Source organism: Quercus lobata, chromosome 12, assembly GCF_001633185.2.
Source record: "Quercus lobata isolate SW786 chromosome 12, ValleyOak3.0 Primary Assembly, whole genome shotgun sequence".
In the NCBI taxonomy this organism is placed as follows: Eukaryota; Viridiplantae; Streptophyta; class Magnoliopsida; order Fagales; family Fagaceae; genus Quercus; species Quercus lobata.
The window spans coordinates 27,533,774-27,558,476 of NC_044915.1; the positions used below are offsets into that span (position 1 = coordinate 27,533,774).

General features: G+C 34.6%; 2 protein-coding genes across 2 annotated transcripts; both read left to right on the forward strand.

The window, feature by feature from the left end:
• Positions 1-4,249: 4,249 nt before the first annotated feature.
• LOC115971634 (universal stress protein PHOS34-like) lies at positions 4,250-6,616 on the forward strand. The gene is made up of 4 exons (XM_031091633.1): positions 4,250-4,557; positions 4,741-4,835; positions 5,885-6,006; positions 6,293-6,616. Exons 1-4 carry the CDS (start codon positions 4,362-4,364, stop codon positions 6,378-6,380), a joined length of 501 nt encoding a protein of 166 aa, XP_030947493.1. The 5' UTR covers positions 4,250-4,361; the 3' UTR covers positions 6,381-6,616.
• Positions 4,303-23,870, forward strand: LOC115971633 (universal stress protein PHOS34-like). The gene is made up of 5 exons (XM_031091632.1): positions 4,303-4,383; positions 21,661-21,846; positions 22,004-22,098; positions 23,187-23,308; positions 23,591-23,870. The coding sequence occupies exons 1-5, from the start codon at positions 4,362-4,364 to the stop codon at positions 23,676-23,678; spliced, it is 513 nt and encodes a 170-aa protein (XP_030947492.1). The 5' UTR covers positions 4,303-4,361; the 3' UTR covers positions 23,679-23,870.
• Positions 23,871-24,703: the final 833 nt, after the last annotated feature.

The following is a 24,703-nucleotide window of genomic DNA, read 5'->3' on the forward strand; positions in this document are numbered from 1 at the left end:
AGTACAATGTAGATGCTCTAAATATCAAGTGAAAAGTTATATCATTTAAGTAAAGAAACAAGAATGAAAAGAAAGAGTACAGCTTTTGTAAAAGCTTTTGAAAAAGTTTAGTTGGTTCTTGTTAATATCAGGTTTAAGCTTGATATTAGCATGCCGGTCATGTTCACAAATTCCGGTATCGGGTTTGGGATGTGACAATTTATACCATTTTTACAATGAATTTTGTGTCGATGAATTGTTGAGTCCATTGGATTAAATTAGCAAGTCATGATAAAATGTATTCATGTTTTAAGTGTTTAGTGAGTCTTGAGTGTGTTTGAAGTTTGGTTCAAGTCCAAGACAAGGCTGAGGATTCAAGCCCAAGAAGAATTGAAGTTTCTTGAATTTTGATACCAACTCAGATCGATCAAAAGTCAATAATCTATAGAAGAGTCTGTGAATTTGGAGCTGTTTTGGGTAATGTCAATGAGTTCTATACAAGGTATCAAATTAGAATATAATTATTCTATTTGTAAACTTCGATTTTATATAGTGGATTTGCTTTTCTTGGAGTTGGTGGTTAAGCCCTCATGACTCGTAGTAATTTTTACTTAGAAATAGTTGTTCCATTGGTTTTCCCTACATTATCATCTTGCATGTTCATGTGTTTTAGCTATTTTTTATTTTATGAAATATTATGTGTGATTACATTGACGAAGCCTTGAACATTTATAGTTGGACAAATTAACATGCTCAGCTTATTAATTGGTTAATTAGCACAACTAGGGCCTAAACCCCCTAACATGAACAATTCTATTTCAATATTGTGGGGGAAGGAACATCTACACCAAGTGGATGGCATATCGAGGGCATTCTGCACCTCCTTCAATGAAAAGTGGTATTTCTTCATCTAGTGGAGGTTGAATAGTTATATAAACTAGAAAATAGGGAAAAAAAAAAAATTGCCTCAAGCGATTAATTAAGTGTAAATTTTTGACCTTTTTAAAGTTTAGATGCATTCAACTATTTTCTTCTCCACCCATCGTTCTATGATTATTAATTTTTTTTATTTTGAAGGTGACATTTTTATTTCTCGTTTAATTCCTTCTTCGAGAGTGACTTTGATAATGATACCCTTTTTTTCACCTTCATGTCATTTTTGTTGGATATGATCAATTGTGAATATTACATGCATATAATACACATAGTAATGACTGATGAGCCAGCAGATTTGATCAATCATAATTACAAAAATTAAAGAAAATCACTTGCTCTTTTTATATTTGAGTTACATCCAATATCAATTATGTATACTTCATTTGGAGTATCTGAGAGTGGTTTTCAGTGTTGTTCTAGTTTGAGAAAAAAAAAATCTTTTATATATATAAAGACCTTAAGCATACAATAAAAAAAATAAAAAAATAAAAAAAAAGGACCTTAAGCATGCTTTTAAGGAGACAAAGAAAAGGGTTTGAACATTGTATCATTTTATAGCCCTCATGGTAATGAGCCAGCAAATTTGATCAACTATTACTAGAAAAAATCAAAGCAAACCACTTCTTCTTTTTAAATATAATTATAATTTTTTTTTTAAAATACGTTAAGAGATTCAATACCATATTATTCTTCTCTAGCTAGAATAATAAACAACTTAATTTGAGAATTTAATTGTCACAACTCACAAGGAATCCTTTACATCATTGAATCAGTCTTAAATCAGAGGCTAAATAAACTAAATTCTTTACAATTTAAGTGGGTCGCAGATAGAAAAACTGTAATATTTTTTTTAAATGTAATGATTTAAAAAAGTCCAATATTTGCAACCCAATTAAGCATAATAGAAAGACTGTAATATTTTTATAAGTATTTAATTCTATTTAGCTGACACCTTACGGGAATCATGAACTTGAAGCATCGTGTTAGAGATATATATTAAACATATTAGCCCAATGTAATAGGCTCAAGCCCAGTCATGCTTGTATTAGTAGTCTAGGGTTTAGTCGCCTATATATACTCTTGTTATGGCTCATTGTAATACAGGTTATTGTACTACACTCTTATACAATAAAGATGTAACCCTTAAGGGATTCCTCCATGGATGTAGGCCGTCAAGGCTGAACCACGTAACCCTCGTGTTCCCGGTGTTCCTATTCTATGCTACCTCTTCCGCATCCACTCTAACATGATATAACACATCGCGTTGCTAATAATAATACATTTAACATGGTATCAGAGCCAAACTTCGTTCTTAGCATCAAACAAACATCTCTAGCAAGCAAAGAAGATTCTCATGTGCACACCACCATTAGAAGTCACACATGTATGTCTGCTGGATCTAGACTCCACTGCATCTCACAGCCGCTATGGCTCAATGCTATGTCCAGATCCTCAAGCCCAAGCAATCCGTGCCTCTCCCTATCAGGTTTGTGCACATCAAGCCTTCGCCTAATGAAACCAACATGACAGACGTGCTCCACGGCATATCGCGACCAAAACCCAAGAACCCAACCTCCAAAGGCAGCCACTCGTGCCACCACACGCTGACAACGGCTCCTGAACTCTCACACACGCCGTCGAAGGTTCTTAACTCCCAACTTAGATCTTAACTACAAGCGCCGCCAATACGGCCTTGTCGTCCCCCGATCTACTTGGCCTAAGAATCTGGTGATCACACGACCTCACACGCGCCGCCCAGGTATCTCCCTCGACACCACATGCCGGTAACGCCGTCACGCGCCTTCCACATGCTGAAAAACCCATGCTAATGTCATCAAGTGATGTCATCATTCCATGTCAACATGCCATGCACGCCCTAGGCCACATCAGCGACACGTCATAGGATGACGTCAGCAGCTTAACTACCCGATCTGTGACCTGACCCAGAAATCCGAAACCGACCTGGACCATGTATCTGTTGACTTTGACCCTGGACAGTTGACTTTGACTTTTTTTGCATTGAACTTTGACCAAAAGACAAAAATTTTGAAAAGGCCTATCTTACTCAGTTTTTCGCATAGATTCCGATTTTGGACTCCGTTTCTTCATTTGAAACTCCAAAATTGGTCAATTGGCATATTATTCATTATGGTCTATTCAAAGGCATTTTTCACGGCTTCTTCAAGTGATCTTCTCATGCTTATCCAACCTCAAGCCTTCATCGAGCTTCCGCCTTGAGTTTGAGGGAGGGTGTTAGAGATATATATTAAACATATTAGCCCAATGTAATAGGCCTAAGTTTAGTCCTGCTTGTACTAGTAGTCTAGGGTTTAGTCGTCTATATATACTCTTGTTATGACTCATTGTAACAGGTTATTGTACTACACTTTTATACAATAAAGATATAATCCTTAAGGGATTCCTCCATGGATGTAGGCCGTCAAAACTGAACCACATAACCCTCGTATTCTTGGTGTTCCTATTCTATGCTTCCTCTTCCACATCCACTCTAATATATACAACATCATATAACACATCGCGTTGCTAATAATAATACATTTAACACATCGAATGAGTTACGTGGATAACCAGAAAAAAGAAAACATTGATTTCCTCATTACCTGTCAACAGTGGCTTTCAGGGCAAAAATTGCTGAATAGACTATTTCTAGCAAAATATTAGGCGCATGGAATGCGTTCAAACTTATTTAGTTAATTGGAGTTTTTTTGAAAGTCAAGTTTGGCAAACTCGACTTTGGGCTTGAAAGCAAACACTATAGCGGCGTTTTTTTTAGTGATGTTTGTCATAAACGCCACTATAGGATACCTATAGTGGCGTTTTCTATAAACACTTCTATAGGCACTAAAAAACCACCGCTATAGTGTTTGCTTTTTAGCCCAAAGTCGAGTTTGCCAAACTCGACTTTCAAAAAGAGTCCAACTAATTAAATAAGTTTGAACCCATTCCATACGCCTAATATTTTGCTGGAAATAATCTATTCAACAATTTTTTTCAGCTTTCAGAGAAACTGAGAAAGCGTCCAATTATGTGAGTGTTTGGATTCAGTGAAAACGCTGAATCCCACGTCTCACGTTTTCTTTTTTTTTTTTCTTTTTTTTGCTTTCACTCATTTAAGGAAGCAAAATTTACTGTTCATGAGACAAATTTTACTATTCACGCATTGTTCTGTCACTTGTTCATCACTGTAGCAGCACTATTTATACATTAAAAAATATTAAAAATGGGTCTCATGATACTATTCATACATTTAAAAATTATTTTACTATAGTATTTTCAGTAACAATAAGTTCAACCAAATCGGACCAACATCTCCTCTCTTTCTATAAAGTCCAAATGCCGAGTATTCCAAATCCATAAACTAATAAACTCAGAAACTACAAAAGCTCTGATTGTCACTCTTCGACTCAACAGAGAGAGATTCGAAAATGGCAAGCCCAGCAGAAGCAGTAGCAGAAAAGCAAGTGATGGTGGTAGCTATCGACGACAGCGAGCACAGCACCTACGCTTTGGAGTGGACTCTGGATCACTTCTTCACACCCTACGCCTCCAACCATCCTTTCAAGCTCGTCCTCGTCCACGCCAAACCCACTGTTTCCTCCGCCGTAGGTCTCATCGGACCTGGTAAAAAAATAAAACTTCCATCTTTTTCATATTTTATTTCATCAAATACCCAACAACAAAAATGATTCGAAATGATATTATATAGCTAGAAATGGATTTATAGACGTGGAATATTATTTTTGTTTTTGGGTAAGTTTGGTTTATTTGAGTGAATTGTTATTGATTGTGATGGATAATTTTTAGGAGCCGCCGAAATTTTACCGATGGTGGAGGCTGATTTGAAGAAGATCGCTGCTCGAATTATTGAAACGGCCAAGGAATTTTGCCACAGTAAATCGGTATTTATTTATTTATTTTTAATTTTATTTTGGGATTTTAATCTTTTTTTCCTGAATTATTAAAATTTTCAAATATAATTTTTTTTATTTAAATTTTTTAACTCGATAATTAGGGATGAAAGGATTTGAGTCTTGGCGTTAAACGCTAAGAGGTGACAGATGAGTTACAAACCACTTTGGCAATATTAAAAGTCAATATTATAGATACCTGCTTTACCATGTTTATATAATCATATGCTGGTCTCAAAATTTTATCATTGAACAATTCAATGGCTTTAAAAAGTTAAAAAATAATAATGATAATAATAAATGAAGTTTTAGTTTTGTTTTTTTCTTTATGCATATATTGATTAAGCTGAATAATCTAAGACTAGTAATCTGACCCGGTGGTAAGGGTCTTTGGAAAATTTACTAGCTAGGTTGTCAAGTAGAAAACTGATTCTCAATGAGCTTCTAGTTCAAACCCCTCTCACAAAAGTAAAAGATCAAAATTCAACTAATGGAAAGCAATTAAAGAATGTCATCTGAAAGAGTGGACATGCGCAATCACTGTACATGGTCAACTTGTCAATTTGTGCACAAAATCCAGGCATAGAAAATGAAAAACAAATGTAGGGGAGTTGAGGAAACAGAGAGATCATAGCAGAGGAATCTGATCACAAATGAAAGGGATGCACATTGACTCAATTCAATCCAAGATATTAATGCTGATACCACTGTTTGTCACTTCGCCTAAGAAACCCACAAAAACCAGAAATCCATTGACCAACATCTAAGTAAATTTTGTAATTTCAAAGTTAAGTGCTCTAGAGGCAATGTGATAGTGGCGGATGGTTTATCAAATGGCATATAATGCTCACATTATGATTGTGAGTTCATCCCTGAAAGTATCTATATATACACATATACATATATACTTGCAATTATACTCATACATAATACCAGTGTTTTGGTATCTTATGCTGAAATTGTCATATCTTACACATGGAAACTCAAGAGTTTTGAGCCCAGCCCAGGAAACTTCTTTTAACGTTTCCGAATGTATGCAGGTGCATGATGTGATAGTGGAGGTGGTGGAAGGAGATGCTAGGAATGTTCTTTGTGAGGCAGTGGAGAAACACCATGCATCCATTTTGGTTGTGGGTAGCCATGGCTATGGAGCTATCAAGAGGTATTGCTCTAAACCTTTATTCTTATTTTTGCTGTCATGGTTTACAACTGTTAAATTGTAAAGAAGTAAGCAGTGAACTTTTTTATTTATTTTCTGCCATTAGTCTGATGTTTGATCTTGATCAAAACAGGTGCTTCTATTGTTAACTGTAACAAGCAAGAATTCAATAACATGTTATGATTTACTACTTATGATTCATTTTTTGCTTCTTGGAAACTTTTGGTGGAAATATGTTGCTCATCCATGAAACTTTGAAGTTTTAACAATCAATTTAATTTTCATGCAGGGCTGTTTTAGGCAGTGTCAGTGACTACTGTGCTCATCATGCCCACTGCACGGTGATGATTGTGAAGAGGCCCAAAATCAAACACTAAGCCACCATACCTGCTTCACATAAAAATGTATTGCAGTTGGATCAGTCAAGGGATTATACTTAAAAATAAATTTGATGATGTACAAAGTGTTTTTCTATCTTCGCATTTGACAGTTGCTCTTGAACTGGCATGTTTTACTCTGCTCAACTTTGAATGATATGTTGATATTTCATTGTAAGCGTTTGATAGGAATTTGTTTGCCATAAGTGACAGTTGCGCAAAAGCATTCCAAGTTCCATCTGCCAAAGAGAGTAGGTGTATTTTATTTTTATACATTGATATCAGCATCTCTGAAGCAAGGCATGTTTCCATGGCCATCAACTGTGAAACTATAAACATATCACGAAAGGACCAAAGCACTTTTCCAGTCCTTATACCATACAATCAAATATCATGGGTGAGCTTGCATAGCTCCTCTACATAATGTGGGCATTCACACCAAATTCAACAACTTAGCTTCTCAGAAAACATATAGCTAAACTCAACTAAAACCGTCTTGCGTCACAATTTGTCAAAAAAGTCAATGTTCATCAACACACAATTTTATATTATTCTCTCTCTCTCTCTCTCTCTCTCTGGACCTCCATGGTTAAGCTCCTTCTTGAACTCATTCACCCTCTTGAACTTATCTTCCCCTCTCTCTTTAGATTAGCTTAAGTGGTTGTGGTTCCATTTTCAAAATTGGGTCAAGTGGTTGTGGTTGGGTTGTGTTTACTCTAGATAATTGGGTTTGTGTTGGTTTATGCCTTTATGGTTTGATTTGGGTTTGATATGTGTTGGTTTATGGGTTTGATATGTGTTTTGTTGTTTTAGATAAGAAATTAAAACCAACTATGGAGAACAAAGTTATTAGCTTTAAAATTTTAGATGCCATTACTTACAATTTTCTCCATTCATTCTCATAAAAAAAAAATTCTTTAACACTGTGTTTGGTTGGGGTGAATTTAGGAAGGATGGAAAATATAGGGCGGAAAATAAAGTGGAAAACAATGCTTTCCATTGTTTGGTAAACGAGAGAAAATAGAGATGAAGGAAAACCTAGGAGAAAATTTTCTCTCCTGGGCCCACAAATTTTTTCCTCCCAAATCAGGAGGAAAAGCCTGAAGAGAAAATGCTCTCTCAGCACTTTTACCATAATACCCTCTGAAATCAAGTTTTTTTTTTTTTTTTTTTTTTTTTTTTAAAAAAAAAAAAAAAAAAAAGGCATAAAGAAAGAAAGAGCAAAACTGGCCTATCTAAGCCTCGGTGGGAAGAGGACATGCAATGGTGCTTCTTGAATGCTCTGGAGTAGATGTAGTGCTAGAGAAGAAAAGAAAAAAGAAAAGTGAAGATTGAAGATAGAGCTCCAAACGAAGTGCTAGGAGAAGAAAAGAAAAAAGAAAAGTGAAGATAAGAGGAAAAGCTCTAGACAAGTGAAGATAAAAAGAAAAAAAAGAAAAGTGAAGATAGAGACAAGGGAAAGGTGTGGAGGAGATAAAAAGAGGGGAAAAAGAAAAAGAAAAAGAAAAGGAACGTGCAGATGAAAAAAAAAAAAAGATAAGGGAAAAATAAAATAAAGGATAAAAAATTGAGAAATGCTACTACAATATTTTTACAATAATTCTTAAGTGGTGGGTTGTTACTAATTAATATGCATGAAAAAAATATTTAAGTGATGTGTTCAAATTAAAATTAGTAATAACTTACCACATATAATTTATTGTGAAAGTATTGCGAAAAATGTTGTGGACGTAACACTTCTCATTGAAAAATATGATTGTTGGTAAATTTTATATTATTTAATGAGTACAAATAAATCTATTTCTTACCTATTATGTAACAAGAGTATAATAGTTAATTTATATAAACTACATTTTCTATCCTCTCAATTTTCTTTTGAACCAAACAAAAGAGTTTTCCACCCTCCCACTTTTCCATCCCTCCAACCAAATACACACAAGGGAAAACTAAATATTTACTTTTCCATCCTCCCACTAATTTTCCACCCTCCCACTTTTCCACTTCTCCAACCAAACGGACCCTAAGAGTTGCATGAGATTAAAAAGAATTTTGTATTTAATAGAATAAGTGGAAAGCTGTATTGCTTCTAAGACTATTGTAGGACTTGTTAAGGTGACTTTTGATAAAAATCAATGGCTCCTTGAAAAAATAAAAAATTTAGTAACGGCATCTAGATAAATCATTACGCTGGGAACTGTTAAAGTTGACACAAGTTCGTCCTCTCACCCAGCCACATTAACTTCTTAAGTTTTGTGAAAAAATTACAAGTTTTTAATTATGCATTTTTCAAGGCAGCCCAAAGAAAAAACAAATCTCCATTTGTGGATTTTGTTAAAATCACAAGGTAAGACAAGAAGCCTCAAATCAATAAAGAAAATCACAGAAAGTTCAAGAAAGCCCTAGAAAATAGAGAGAAAATTTTGAGTGAAAGAGAAACTTTTATTGCTAAATTCTGTGAATTACAAATACTAACTAATTTACACATAATAGCCTCTATTTATACTAGCAGTTACAGATTAGAAAGAGGAGCAAAAGCACGGGAAAAACACTAACAAACTCTAACAGAATTCCCCAAGATTGTCCTCCAATAAGATTAGGACAAGTGTCACTCTACATCTAACTAACTAACTAACTACTCTCTCACTCGTGTAACTCAAATGCTTTTGCTTAACTCTTCAACATTGCAAGTAATTTCTTCAACCACACCTTAAGCCTCTTCTGGTATCTACTTTGATCACACTACCTTGTTTGTGCAACTGTTTTCTTCAAACTGCACTTGCTTCCATTCTTCAATTATGTTTTACCCTTCTTCAATTCAATTGCACCCTTAATCTTCTTCTTAACAGCCCCCCCTTAAGACCAAAGTTGCTTCTGCTGTAAAAATAACTTATGTGTCTTGTAGTGACTTTGGATAAGTAATGCTAGTATTGAAAATGTTGATCAAGCCTAGCCTACTTACTAGGTCCATGAAGACACGTACACCAAGTGCTTTAGTGAATACATCAGCCAATTGCAAATTAGTTCTCACATGAAAAGTTTTGATCATACCTGCCTGTATCTACTCCCTAATCAAGTGGCAATCCACTTCAATATGTTAAGTCCTCTCATGGAACACAGGATTTGCAGCTATGTGTAAAGCTACCTTCTTCTCACAACAAAGAAGTTCATCTTTTGAATGCTCAATTCTAAAATCTTCAAGCAAGTAGAAAAACCAAGTAATTTAACAGCAAGTTAAAGCCATTGACCTGCATTCAGCCTCAATTGAAGGTCTAGACACGGTATTTTCTTTTTTTCATCTCCAAGAAATCAAATTTTCTCCAAGAAATACACAATACCTTGTCAATGACTTTCTAATATCAGGGAAACCAACCTAATTTGCATCACAAAATGCTTTCAACTTGAAATCTAATTTTGCTGAGAAAAACAAACCTTGCTCTAGAGTACCTTTAATGTATTGCAAAACCCTGACTGCTACCAACATGTGAGGCTGCCTAGGCTTGTTCAAGAATTGACTCAATCTATTCACAGCATAACAAATGTTAGGTCTGGTCAAGGTCAAGTACATCAACCTTCCAATTAACCTCCTATATTGTGAAGGATCATCAATTAACTCACCCTTATCCTTGGACAATCTGAGATGTTGTCCCATAGGTGTTCTCATGGGCTTGCAACCTAACATTCTTGAATCTGACAGCACTTCTAATGCATACTTTCTTTGATTAAGAATTATACCCCTCTCATTTTTGGCCACTTCTAAATCCAAGAAATACTTCAAGGCTCTTAAGTCTATTATCCCAAATTTGGTATCCAAAAGCTTCTTCAAATCTGCTACACATTGTGAATCATTTCTAATGATCAATATGTCATCAACATACCCTAAAAGAGCTGTGAAACAAGAACCCTTTGAGTGTACAAAAAGAGCACACTTAGATTTGGACTACACAAATCCTAACTCAGTGATTATTGTTGACAATTTGGCATGCCATTGCCTACTTGCTTGCTTCAAGCCATAAAGAGACTTCCTCAACCTGCATACAAGAGGTCTAGTAGTAGCATTAGAGCAGCCCGCCTTGTTGTGAAATCCCTAGGGTAAAGACATATACACTTCCTCATCTAAATCACCATGAAGGAAGGCATTGTTAACATCTAACTGATGTAGAGGCCAACCTTTGATAGCAGCAATGCATAACAACACCCTAACTGAGACTGATTTAGCAACTAGTGAAAAGGCTACAGAGTAATCCAGCCCCTCTTGCTGAGTATGCCCTTTAGCCACTAATCCGGCTTTGTACCTTTCCACTGAACCATCTAGGTTATATTTTATCCTATAAACCCATTTTCCATGCAATTGGAGCCTTACCAGCGGGTAAAGGACAACATCCCAAGCATGATTGAGCTCCAAAGCAGAAATCTCCTTATTCATTGCTTCCTGCCAAGCCTTTGAAAGCATAGCCTGATGGTAAAACTTAGGTTCAACTTCAACACTAGCAGCAAGAGCAAAAGCTTGATGGGAAGTGCTAAGATTAGCATAAGAAAAGTGCTATGCGATAGGACTACCTAAAGGTGGTTTAGTGGTAAGCAAAGAACAAGAATAGTCCTGCAAGTAAGAAGGCAACTTATGGACCCTAGTGGATTTTCTAAGTTAAGTGGGAGGTATAGGTTTAACTGGAGGAGGTGGATCAATGGGTGAATCAAGTGCAAGAGATGGTGAAGTAACATCATTAACAAAAGCATCTAGAGGAACACATTCTGGAGTAGCAGTAGTATCTATTGTAGAATCAATAATAGTAATGGGAAGATGCTCATTAGAAAAAGTAGGTGAGGAAATAAAATCTAAGGAGATAGGTGTGATAAAAGAAGGATTAGTTTTAGAGGAAGGAAGCACATCTGTCAAAGGATCAGAATCAAAAGGATCAAGGTTCTGAGGAAGAACATGAGATTGAAAAGGGAATATGGACTTATAAAAGTGCACATCTCTTGAGATGAATACTGAATGTGTAGTAAGATCCATTAGTTATAACCTTTAACACCAAAAGGATAACCTAGAAACACACATTTAGTGGCTCTAGGTAAAAACTTATGCCTGTTGTGTGCAAGTGTAGATGCATAACAATGACATCCTAAAACCCTAAGGTGTAAAAAACAAGAAAATTGTCCAAAAAAAACTTTATAGGGTGTCTTATTTGCAAGAACAAAAGAAGGCAACCCGTTGATAAGGTAAACAACTATGAGCACACAATCTCTCCAAAATTCTAAAGGAATATTTGATTAGAATTTAAGTGCTCTAGCCACATTTAAAATGTGTTGATGCTTTCTCTCTACAATTGAATTTTGTTGAAAGGTTTCAACACAACTCAAGTGGTGCATTATGCCCTTGGATTTAAAAAAATCTCTTAGCAGAAACTCAGTGCCACTGTTTGTTCTTATGCACTTTATTTTCCTATTAAACTGAGTTTTAAAAAAAGCATAAAACTGTGGCAATAGAACCTGGGTTTCTGATTTAGTTTTCATCAAATAAATCCAAGTACATCTAGAGAAATCATCAACAATAGTAATAAAATACTTGTATCCATCAACAGTAAGAGTGGAAAAAGGACCCCATAAATCACAATGAATTAGGACAAAAGGTAAATTAGAAACATGAGTGCTAGAAGAGAAAGGCAATCTCTTTTGCTTTGCTATTGGACAAATGTCACAATGAGCAGTCTTATTACATTGTATAAAAGACACAATCTTATTTACAAGCTCAAGTTTACCACTTGAAGGGTGCCCTAGTCTAAAATGCCAAAGATCAAAATGAGTAGAAACTGAATGATAGTGAGTAGCGGCTGGGATAGAAGACAAATCCTTGTACTTGTTATCTAGCAGATACAATCCATTTTGCTCTCTACCCAGACCAATCGTGCTCCAGAGAGCAAGATCTTGAATGTAGCAAAATGATCCAAGAAAAATAAGGTAACAATATTGTGATTTGTTCAATTTACTAATAGATATGAGGTTAAAGGTAAAAGAAGGAACACACAACACATCAGTAAGAATTAAGGTTTCAGTGAGATGTACTGTGCCAATATGAGTCAATAAGACCATTTCACCATTAAGTAAGTAAACAAAAGAATTAAAAACACAAGTGATGGAACAAAAAACTAAGACAGAATCGACCATATGATCAATAGCCCCTGTGTCAATGATCTAATCTGTTTTATCAAAAGTTGATCTATTTACTACTTCAATAGTAAAAATAGTTGAATTTAGAACTGTAGTGGATAAAGAACAAAAGGTTTTGCTTGAGAAATTGTTGAGATAACTGGAAGTGGAAGCACTTAATGCCAAAGGCTGTGAAGTACTTGCTCCTGTAATGGTCAAGCTAGTTTGTTGCTGTGAAGTTGAAGCTGAATGCTAAGTGATTTCACCAATTGATTTTGAATTCAAGAAGGCTAAAAGCTGTTCACATTGTGACTTGGAGATTGGACACTATGGCGTTGAAAAAACAGATTCTTCACCAATTTAAGTAGGATTGATAGTCCCAAATCTTGCTATCTAATTGCAAGAGACTTGGTTTGCCATGGACTAGTTTTTGAACTTAAATCCTGGTGGAAAACCATGTAGCCTATGGCACTTGTCTGCTATATGCCCTGATTTCCCATAGTGGGTGCAAATAGGTCCTTCCATCTTGGAATTTCCTTTGCCACTGTGACTGTGTTTTGAACCAGAACCTGCATTGGAATATAATGCTGTGGCTTCAATAGGATGAGCTATAACAGGACCAGTGAATTCACCATTCTTGAAGCTTCTTTGTTTCTCCTCTTGCAAGATCAAGAAAAGAACCTAATCTAACCTTTAATAGCTAAATAGGAATCATTTAATCCCATTAAGAATCTCATTACTTGATCATGATCATGAACATCTGAAGTGATTCTTTGAGCTATACAAGTGCAAGGACGCTTACAGAGAGGAATTGATTGGTAGTTAGCCTATTCATCAACCAAAGCCTTGAACTTTGTATAATAATCCTCCACAAAGAATTGACCTTGTACAAGATAGGCAGATTCCTTTTGAAGCTCAAAGATTCTAGATCCACTTTTCTGAGAAAACCTGTGACGCAAATCAAGCCAAATTGCTCTAGCATTATGTGTATACATGATGATAGAACCAATGCCAAGTGAGACTGAATTGATGATCCAACTCAGAACTATCATGCTGCATCGTGTCCACAAGATGAATTGTGGTGAATTTGGATTTGGTGCTGGTATTGTGCCATTGATAAATCGAATCTTGTGTTTAGCAGTGAATGAAATGGTCATTAATAGTTCTTTCCTCCAATCAACTTTTGAGACACTAGTTGCACTATGTTGTTATCATTGCTACTAAGAAAGAATGGATTGACAGAATCTTCATTCATAGTAGAAGAAGATTGATTGTTTGAAGCTTCTTCAGTGGATGCCATTAATGGAGCTTCGAAGCTTGAAGAAGAACAGGATGAAATTCAGAGAATTCAAGCAAAAGAAAAAAAAAATGATTTGACCTTGTTTAACACTCTGATACCATGTTAAAATCACAAGCTAAAACAAGAAGCCTCAAATCAAGAAAGAAAATTACAGAAAGTTCAAGAAAGCTCTAGAAAAAATAGAGAGAAAATTTTGAGTGAAAGAAAGAAACTTTTATTTCTAAATTCTGTGAATTAGAAAGACTAACTAATTTACACACATTAACCTCTATTTATACTACCAACTACATATCAAAAAAGGAGCAAAAGTGCCAGAAAAACTCTAACAGACTTTAACAGAATTCCCTCAAACTCTCCTCCAATAAGATTAGGACAAGTGTCACTCTACGTCTAACTAACTAACTAACTACTCTCTCACACGTGTAACTCACATGCTTCTGCTTAACTCTTCAACATTGCAAGTAATTTCTTCAACCACACCTTAAGCCTCTTCTGGTTTCTGCTTTGATAACACTGCCTTGTTTGTGCAATTGTTTTCTTCAAACCACACTTGCTTCCATTCTTCAATTCTATTTTACCCTTCTTCAATTCAATTGCACCCTTAATCTTCTTCTTAACAGATTCACAACTCCTTTGTAATATTTTTCTTTGAAAGTTTGTGTTCATTATGTTTGTAGTTTATACCATATTTACAATGAATTTTGTGTCGATGAATTGTTAAGTCCATTGGATTAAATTAGCAAGTCATGATAAAATGTATTCATATTTTATGTGTTTAGTGAGTGTTGAGTGTGTTTGAAGTTTGGTTCAAGTCCAAGACAAAACCGAGGATTCAAGCCCAAGAAGAATTGAAGTTTCTTGAATTTTGATACCAACTCAGATCGATCAAAAGTCACTAATCTATAGAAGAGTCTGTGAATTTGGAGCTATTTTGGGTAATGTCAATAAGTTCTATACAAGGTATCAGATTAGAATATAATTATTCTATTTGTAAACTTTGATTTTATATAGTGGATTAGTTTTTCTTGGAGTTGGTGATTAAGCCCTCATGACTCGTAGTAATTTTTACTTAGAAATAGTTGTTCCATTGGTTTTCCCTACATTATCATATTGCATGTTCATGTGTTTCAACTATTTTTTATTTTGTGAAATATTATGTGTGATTACATTGACCAAGTCTTGAACATTTATAGTTGGACTAATTAATATGCTCAGCTTATTAATTGGTTAATTAGCAGAACTAGGGCCTAAATCCCCTAACATGAACAATTCTATTTGAATATTGTGGGGGGAAGGTACATCTACACCAAGTGGATGGCATATCGAGGGCATTCTGCTCCTCCTTCACTGAAATGTGGTACTTCTCCATCTAGTGGAGGTTGAATAGTTATATAAACTTGAAAATAGGGGGAAAATTGCCTCAAGTGATTAATTAAGTGTAAAATTTTGACATTTTTAAAGTTTAGACACATTCAACTATTTTCTTCTCCACCCATCCTTCTACGATTATTAATTTTTTATTTTGAAGGTGACATTTTTTATTTCTCGTTTAATTCATTCTTTCAAGAGTGACTTTGATAATGATACCCTTTTTTAATTTCACCTTCATGTAATTTGTATTGGATATGATGAATTGTGAATATTGCATGCATATAATACACATGGTAACGACTAATGAGCCAGCAGATTTGATCAATCATAATTACAAAAATTAGAGAAAACCACTTGCTCTTTTTATATTTAAGTTACATCCGATATCAATTATATACACTTCATTTGGAGTATCTGACAGTGTTTTTCAGTGTTATTCTAGTTTGAGAAAAAAAAATTCTTTTATATATATAAAGACCTTAAGCATACAATTAAAAATAAAAAAGGACCTTAAGCAAGCTTTAAAGGAGACAGAGAAAAGGGTTTGAACATTGTATTATTTTATAGCCCTCATGGTAATGAGCCAGCAGATTTGATCAACTATTACTAGAAAAATCAAAGCAAACCACTTGTTCTTTTTAAATATAATTATAATTTTTTTAAAAAAAAAATACGTTAAGAAATTCAATACCATATAATTAAACACTTAATCACAGCCTTAAAGATTTAATCAAACATTGAGTACTATATTTAGCTCTCATTTTCAAGATCCATTCTCCTACTATAATATATTTTCCTTCACAAGCAGCAAGAGCCAAGAGATCCCTTTGAGATATACTGTCAGATATTTTCATGCATGCAACTTCAAGAAAAGTGGGGGCAAAAGAAGAAGCTAAAATTTTCACAATTTTTCTTTTTAAAAAATTGTATATTGTTGGTCATATCACTTGACTATAGTAGAATACTAGTGTTCTTTGACATGTGGCAATGCTACAAGTTTAACAATGGGAATAGACAAATTGACAACAATATGAAAGGTGACACATTCTTCTCTAGCTAGAATAATAAACAACTTAATTTGAGAATTTAATTGTCACAACTCACAATGAATCCTTTACATCACTGAATCAGTCTTAAATTAGAGGCTAAATAAACTAAATTCTTTACAATTTAAGTGGGTTGCAGATAGAAAAACTGTAATATTTTTTAAAGTGTAATGGTTTTAAAAAGTCCAATATCTGCAACCCACTTAAGCATAATAGAAAGACTGTAATATTTTTTTAAGTACTTAGTTTTATTTTGCTGAATAAGAAAAATAAATACTTAGCACTTTTATGTGAAATTGTTAATGGGTAATATCATAATTAGTTGTCATATTTATAATTTAATAACTTTTATTCAATTTTTTTTTTTTTTTTGTTGAAAAATTATTCAAATTAAATATGCAATTAAAAGTATACACAAGTGTAAGGTCTACCTGTCTACAACTAATATTTTCGTACTTATAAACTTATCCAAAAGGTACAAACACAAGTTTCAGTTTTTGTATAAATAGTCTGACTAGTAATCTCTATTCAGTATTCTCATTGCCTTCATTCATCAAATCCTCAATTAACTGAGCTAGTCCAAGCACTCTTGACTGCCAAAGAGAACAACTTAACCAACATAATTGCAATGGCCATTGTTGAGAAGCAAGTGATGGTGGTTGGTATTGATGATAAAGAACACAGCACATTTGCTTTGGACTGGGCCCTGAAGCAGTTCTTCAGTCCCTTTGCTTCAAACCCTATTTTCAGGCTTGTCATCGTCCAAGCCAAACCACCTCCTTCTGTCTCTAAACCTGGTATCTCTAAATATGTAAAATATGCATTACATATACAAACATAGTTCATGCGAGCACACACGTTTACATGCACGAAATGGATACACTTATTATATATACACTTACATGTTCATATATATTTTGATGTATATTTTAAATAGATACAAATATGCTTCTTTTTAGAAAAAAAGAAAAAAAAAAGTATATGTTTGGTCACTAAAATTTGGAATAAGTTTGATTATGGTCTCCTAAATATGAGATTGGTTTGATTTTAGTCCCTTAAATATTGGGTTAGTTTGATTTCGATCCCTTAAAAATGTGGTTAATTTGATTTAATTTCTAAAAATTAGGTGCTTCAGCATTCTATTATGTTAGGTTCTAAAGACTTAGGAACTTATGTATTTAGAACTCTAATGTGTATTGTTGGCAAACCATGATCAAAACAAGTTATTTAGTCGTGTTTAGACTTGCTCAAAGTTGTGTCATTTATGTAAAGTTGGATTTAAGTTAATACAAATTTAATTAAGCAATTCGGCTTGGTTCGATCGATCAAAACTTAGGCTCGATCAATCAAAATTTGGGCAGAATGCGTTTTTCTGCAGAATTCCAACTCAGCCCTAGTTCATTTAAAATGTTTAGGGTTTTGTATTTTTGTCCTAGGTATGCAAGGCAAACCCTAGTCACGTTTTAATGTTGCTCATATTGTTGTTTGTGTAAATCTCTTGTGAGATCTATGAGGAGCTTTCCTTTACACAAGCTTAAGATTATCAAGAGGAGATTCGTTCAAGAACTTGATGATCATTCAGTTGCTGCCATAAGAACTTAAAGAAACACAAGCGGGTGTGCTTATACTTGCTGGAGAATCTAAGAAAGAAGGAGTCCATGGTCTCGAAGCTTGCACGTGGTCGTGTCAGCAAGTTTCTACTAGTGGGTAGTAATAGGATGTTAGTGGTTTAAGTCGCAATTGTAAAACTTCGATTCTTTCTAGTGGATTTGCTTTTTACCTTGAGAGTATTTGGTTAAATCCTCCCCAGGTTTTTTACCGGTTTGGTTTTCGTGAATCATCATATCATTGTGTTATTTATATATCCGCTGTTATGTATGATATGATTGTTTGATTGTGATAACCTAGATCTGGAATTTGAACTAAGTAATAACTTGGCTAATTAATTAGGTTAATCCAATTGTGTTTTAAGGGGTCTAAAAACTATCAGATTAGTCAAAATAGATGGAATGATCAAATTGTTCTCCATTTAAAAAAAAAAACTAGTCGCAAACTTGTGCGATGCATGGAAAAACTACTAAAACTAAAATCTAAAGATATATTGTGTTTCCTTTTTTTGTTTTCTTGAAGAATGTTAAATAATATAGGAGTATTTATATAAGTTCAAATCCCTATAAAAAGTTCAAATCTCTTAAAACATTACACCAATATGAGAAATTAGGGTGCTTTGTTCAACCCAAGTACAAAGTTAAAATCAACCTCTAACTTCATACCTTTAAACTTTGTGCACTAAGGTTATATTGTTATATGTATAAATTGTAAGCTAAAGCTGGCTTGATATGATATTCCTTTTTGTTACAAAAAGAATCAATGGAATAAATATGACAAAGTAAGAGATTCCATGCCACTGGTGAGTAGTATAATTCCTCCAATTCTTGGACAATGAAAGTCATCTTTCTCCTATAAATTCATAAGCTACAACAAAGGAGTTGTTATACATTCTCTAAACCTTGCATATTATACTCTATTGTAAATTGGAAAGAGACATATCATTCTAGAGATTCAAGATATGATGAAATGGCAAACTACTATCAAATTAAAAGAAAAAGAATACCATATCATCCTTCAAGTGAGAGCTTGAGTTCAATATGCTATTCAACAACTTCATTTGTTTAATTATTGTCTATGATTATGTAATTTATTTTTATGTTTTTTATTTGAATTTCATAAAATAGAGTAGTCATTAGGAGAAACCATAGTCCTGTAGAGACAGAAAAAAGAAAAAAAACATTAAAAAAGGGAGTATTATACCTTTTTTATGCAAGGCATAGGCAAGTTTGAGTAAACATTGGGTGTATATGTCCACTTATTAAACCTGAAAAAAGGACATTGTACAAAATCAAATTGTGGAAAGAACAATACCCTTATGTATTTTATCAAACAATTTGTGCGGTGCATGTAACAAAAATATTTGTTAGTTACATCCACAACAAAATAATATAGCAAAAAAAATTAAGAAGGTGATTTTGGCATAATATAGGGAAAAAAATTCAACCAAAAAGATTATTTTATTCTGATTTACATATAGGGCATCAATCAACAACAAATACAAACAAATTCAAACCAAAGACCCTTGTAGATGATGGAAATAAAGTTGAGAATAATAACTAAACTATATATATATATATGTGTGTGTGTGTGTGTGTGTATATGTGTGTAACTAAGCTATCAAAATTCGAATTTACCACTGCAATTCAACTACAACCTAAAAACATAAAAGAAAAAGAGTAAAAAAAGTTACCCACATAGACCAACACCAAGAGAGGGTACTTACACACATTTTATCAAACACTTGCTGCATATTTTTTGGAATCCCAAATGATAATATAACAGCAATGGAAAGAGAGTGCTTTTGAAGAGAGTCCAATCCCAATTTGCAAAAACATTCGGTTAAAATGCAGCAATTGTGACACGTTATTTCTTGCAGGTAGTGAGTGAGCTGTTATTGCTTTTGTCCATCCTAAATCAACCCAACTAGGAACCACTGCATTAACCCAAAAAGGTTTAAAAGATACCACAAGTTACTACTATGTCGGTTGCTTCAATAATGGCGAAGGTGGGAACAGTACTTGTAGTTGTGATCCACACGGTTTTCTTTCTGTTCAAAGGGGGCATTCTAGCTGTTTTGTCTGCTTTCGATTATTGATACCAGTTGGGGAACTGTGCATTTTGTACCCTACAGCTGCGTGTTTTACTATCATCCAAGCATTCAAAAAGTAGGGTCTTATCTTTTGGTCAATCTGTTACTCCATCCCTAGTCACACAAATCACAGATCATTCAGGTCTTACTCTTACCCTCTAGTTCTCACAAAGAATAGCGTTCTTTCAATTCTCACTAATTAAGAAATGGCGGAAGGAATTCTGTACGACATTGCTGTTGGAATTATCGGGAAAGCAGGCAACCTAGCACTCATAGAGATCGTGCTCACCTGGAGTGTCAACGACGAGATTACCAAACTTGGGGAGACAGTTTCTATTATCAAAGCTGTGCTTCTGGATGCAAAGGCGAAGCAACACAACAGTGAAGCAATCAAATTGTGGCTGAAAAGCCTTAAGGATGCCATGTGTGATGCGCTAATGTGAATGTGCTAACATGAGACCATAAAACAGCCTTTGACATAGCTGATGGAATGCCCCTCTCAGAAAAATTCTCAGAAGTAAAGGACTGATTGGTGCCGTTAGAGCAGAAGCCTAGTCTAGTTAAGCCCTGTAAGCAGGTCTGCTTTTACCTTATAGTAAAACTAAAACTGAATAAAACTTTCCTAAGAAACAAACAAAGGCCTAAGGTTTAGGAAAACTGTGCTGCTTACGTAGATAATAAGAGTGTTCACGCCACTGCTGTGTTTGGGTGTGAAAGCAGGGTCAGAGAGATTGAAGGTTTAGGTCCTTTGGTCATTGTTGCTGTTAGGAAAATTTTGAAATAAATAACAAAAAAGAGGTGGAAATTTTTGATGGGGCTTCGTGAAGAAGAAGAAGATGGAAGAAAAAGAGAGTCATCGGCGTCGAAAGATCTTAGAGAGAGTCTGCGTGCTGAGTTTGTGTTTATTTTTAAAGATAAGGATCGGGTTTTGTTTTGGAGAGAAAAATAAAATATTGTTTTTAATTTAATTTTTTATTTTTAAAATATTGTGTTGTGCTGACATGAAAAATTATAGTATCAGCAGAGGGTTCGGTTTTATATATATATACATATATATAGATTATAGGACCAAATCCGAGCTTAATTATTAATTTTGAGGGACCAAAATCTGACTTAACACATATATATAGATTATAGGACCAAATCCGAGCTTAATTATTAATTTTGAGGGACCAAAATCTAACTTTAACACCAAATTTTAGGGGCAAAAGTCTAACTTACCCAATCTTTTTTCAAAACAAACAGCGGACACGCAGTTGGCGTTCCAGTATAGGGGACTGATCTGGCAAAATCCTATGAGAAAAAGCAATAAAATTTGTCAGGTGAGAGTTAGGTACAGTGGATGTAGTATACTGGAACGTTTTTTTTTTTTTATAAAACTGGAACGTTAAAATAATGATATGTTTACATATGTTATAATCTCAACCGTCACCCTAACCCAATCATCACCCGAATTTTTATAGCACTTAGCTTACGCTTTACGGCAATCATGAACTTGAAGCATCGAATAAGTTACGTGGATAACCAGAAAACGACAAAGTCGTTTCCCTCATTACCTGTCAGCAGTGGCTTTCAGAGAAACTGAGAAAGCGTCCAATTATGTCTATAAAGTCCAAATGCCAAGTATTCCAAATCCATAAACTAATAAACTCTAGAAACAACAAAAGTTCTGATTGTCACTCTTCGATTCAACAGAGAGAGATTGGAAAATGGCAAGCCCAGCAGAAGCAGTAGCAGAAAAGCAAGTGATGGTGGTAGCTATCGACGACAGCGAGCACAGCACCTACGCTTTGGAGTGGACTCTGGATCACTTCTTCACACCCTACGCCTCCAACCATCCTTTCAAGCTCGTCCTCGTCCACGCCAAACCCACTGCTTCCTCCGTCGTAGGTCTCGCCGGACCTGGTAAAAAATAAAACTTCCACCTTTTTCATATTTTATTTCATCAAATACCCAACAACAAAAATGATTTGAAATGATACTATATAGAAGTGGAATATTATTTTTGTTTTGGGGTAAGTTTGGTTTATTTGAGTGAATTGTTATGATGGATAATTTTTAGGGGCCGCCGAAGTTTTACCGATGGTGGAGGCTGATTTGAAGAAGATCGCTGCCCGAATTATTGAAACGGCCAGGGAATCTTGCCACAGTAAATCGGTATTTATTTATTTTTAATTTTATTCTGGGATTTTAATCTTTTTTCCTGAATTATTAAATGTTTCAAATATAGTTTTTTTTTAAAATTTTTTTTATTTAAATTTTTTAACTCGATAACTGGGGATGAAAGGATTTGAATCTTGGCCTCGAACACTAAGAGATAATAGCTGAGTTACAAAGCTTTTTAGCAATGCTAAAGGTCAATATTACAGACTTTACCATGTTTATATAATGCTGACATGATACGTTTGATCATATACTGATCTCAAAATTTTATCATCGAACAATTCAATGGCTTTAAAAGTTAAATAAGAGTAATAATAATAATAATAAATGAAGTTTTAGTTTTGTTTTTTTCTTTATGCATATATTGATTAAGCTGAATAATCTAAGACATGGAATCTGACCCAGTGGTAAGGGTGGTTTTTGCAAAACTTACTAGCTAGGTTGACAAGTAGAAAACTGATTCTCAATGAGCTTCTAATTCAGACCCCTTTCATAAAAGTAAAAGATCAAAATTCAATTAATGGAAAGCAATAAAAGAATGTCACCCGAAAGAGTGGACGTGCGCAATCACCGTACATGGTCAACTTGTCAATTTGTGCACAAAATCCAGGCATAGAAAATGAAAAACAAATGTAGCTTGGGGTCCTGGGGAGTTGAGGAAACAGAGAGATCATAGCAGAGGAATCTGATCACATATGAAAGGGATGCACATTGACTCAATTCAATCCAAGATATTAATGCTGATACCACTGTTTGTCACTTCGCCTAAGAAACCCACAAAAACCAGAAATCCATTGACCAACATCTAAGTAAATTTTGTAATTTCAAAGTTAAGCACTCTGGAGGCAATGTGATAGCGGTGGATGGTTTATCAAATGGCATATAATGCTCACATTATGATAGTGAGTTCATCCCTGAAAGTATCTATATATACACATATACATATATACTTGCAATTATACTCATACATAATACCAGTGTTTTGGTATCTTATGCTGAAATTGTCATATCTTACACATGGAAACTCAAGAGTTTTGAGCCCAGCCCAGGCAACTTCTTTTAACGTTTCCGAATGTATGCAGGTGCATGATGTGATAGTGGAGGTGGTGGAAGGAGATGCTAGGAATGTTCTTTGTGAGGCAGTGGAGAAACACCATGCATCCATTTTGGTTGTGGGTAGCCATGGCTATGGAGCTATCAAGAGGTATTGCTCTAAACCTTTATTCTTATTTTTGCTGTCATGGTTTACAACTGTTAAATTGTAAAGAAGTAAGCAGTGAACTTTTTTATTTATTTTCTGCCATTAGTCTGATATTTGATCTTGATCAAAACAGGTGCTTCTATTGTTAACTGTAACAAGCAAGAATTCAATAACATGTTACCATTTACTACTTATGATTCATTTTTTGCTTGGAAACTTTTGGTGGAAATATGTTGCTCATCCATGAAACTTTGAGTCTTGACAATCAATTTAATTTTCATGCAGGGCTGTTTTAGGCAGTGTCAGTGACTACTGTGCTCATCATGCCCACTGCACGGTGATGATTGTGAAGAGGCCCAAAATCAAACACTAAGCCACCATACCTGCTTAACATAAAAATGTATTGCAGTTGGATCAGTCAAGGGATTATACTTAAAAATAAATTTGATGATGTTAATGTTTAACGTGTTTTTCTATCTTTGCATTTGACAGTTGCTCTTGAACTGATATGTTTTACTCTGCTCAACTTTGAATGATATGTTGATATTTCATTGTAAGCGTTTCATTAGGAATTTGTTTCCCATAAGTGACAGTTGCACATAAGCATTCCAAGTTCCAACTGCCAAAAAGAGCAGGTGTATTTTATTTTTATACATTGATATCAGCATCTCTGAAGCAAAGCATGTTTCCATGGCAATCAACTGTTGAACTATGAACATATAACGAAAGGACCAAAGCACTTTCCCAGTCCTTTTACCGCACAATCAAATATCATGGCCTGGGTGAGCTAGCATAGCTCCTCTACATAATGTGGGCATCTCCACCAGCCTCAACAAATTAAATTTTCAGAAAACATATAGCTAAACTCAACTAAAACCGTCCTGCGTCACAATTTGTCAAAAAAGACAATGTTCATCAACACACCAATTTTATATTATTCTCTCTCTCTCTCTCTCTCTCTCTCTCTCTAGACCTCCATTGTTGAGCTCCTCCTTGAACTCATTCACCCTCTTGAACTCATCTTCCCCTCTCTTTTTAGATTAGCTCGGGTGGTTGTGGCTCCATTTTCAAAATTAAGTCAAGTGGCTGTGGTTGGGTTGTGTTTAATCTAGATAAATGGGTTTGTGTTGGTTTATGCCTTTATGGTTTGATATGTGTTGGTTTATGGGTTTGATCTGTGTGTTTGGTTTGATCTAGTTTATGGGTTTGATCTGTGTTTTGTTGTTTTAGATAAGAAATTAAAACCAACTATGGAGAACAAAGTTATCAGCTTTAAAATTTTAGACACCATTACTTACAATTTCTCCATTCATTCTCATAAAAAATTCTTTAAGAGTAACTTTTTTTTTTTTTTTTTGAATAAATACTTTATTGCTCAAAAAACTCAACCTAAAACTA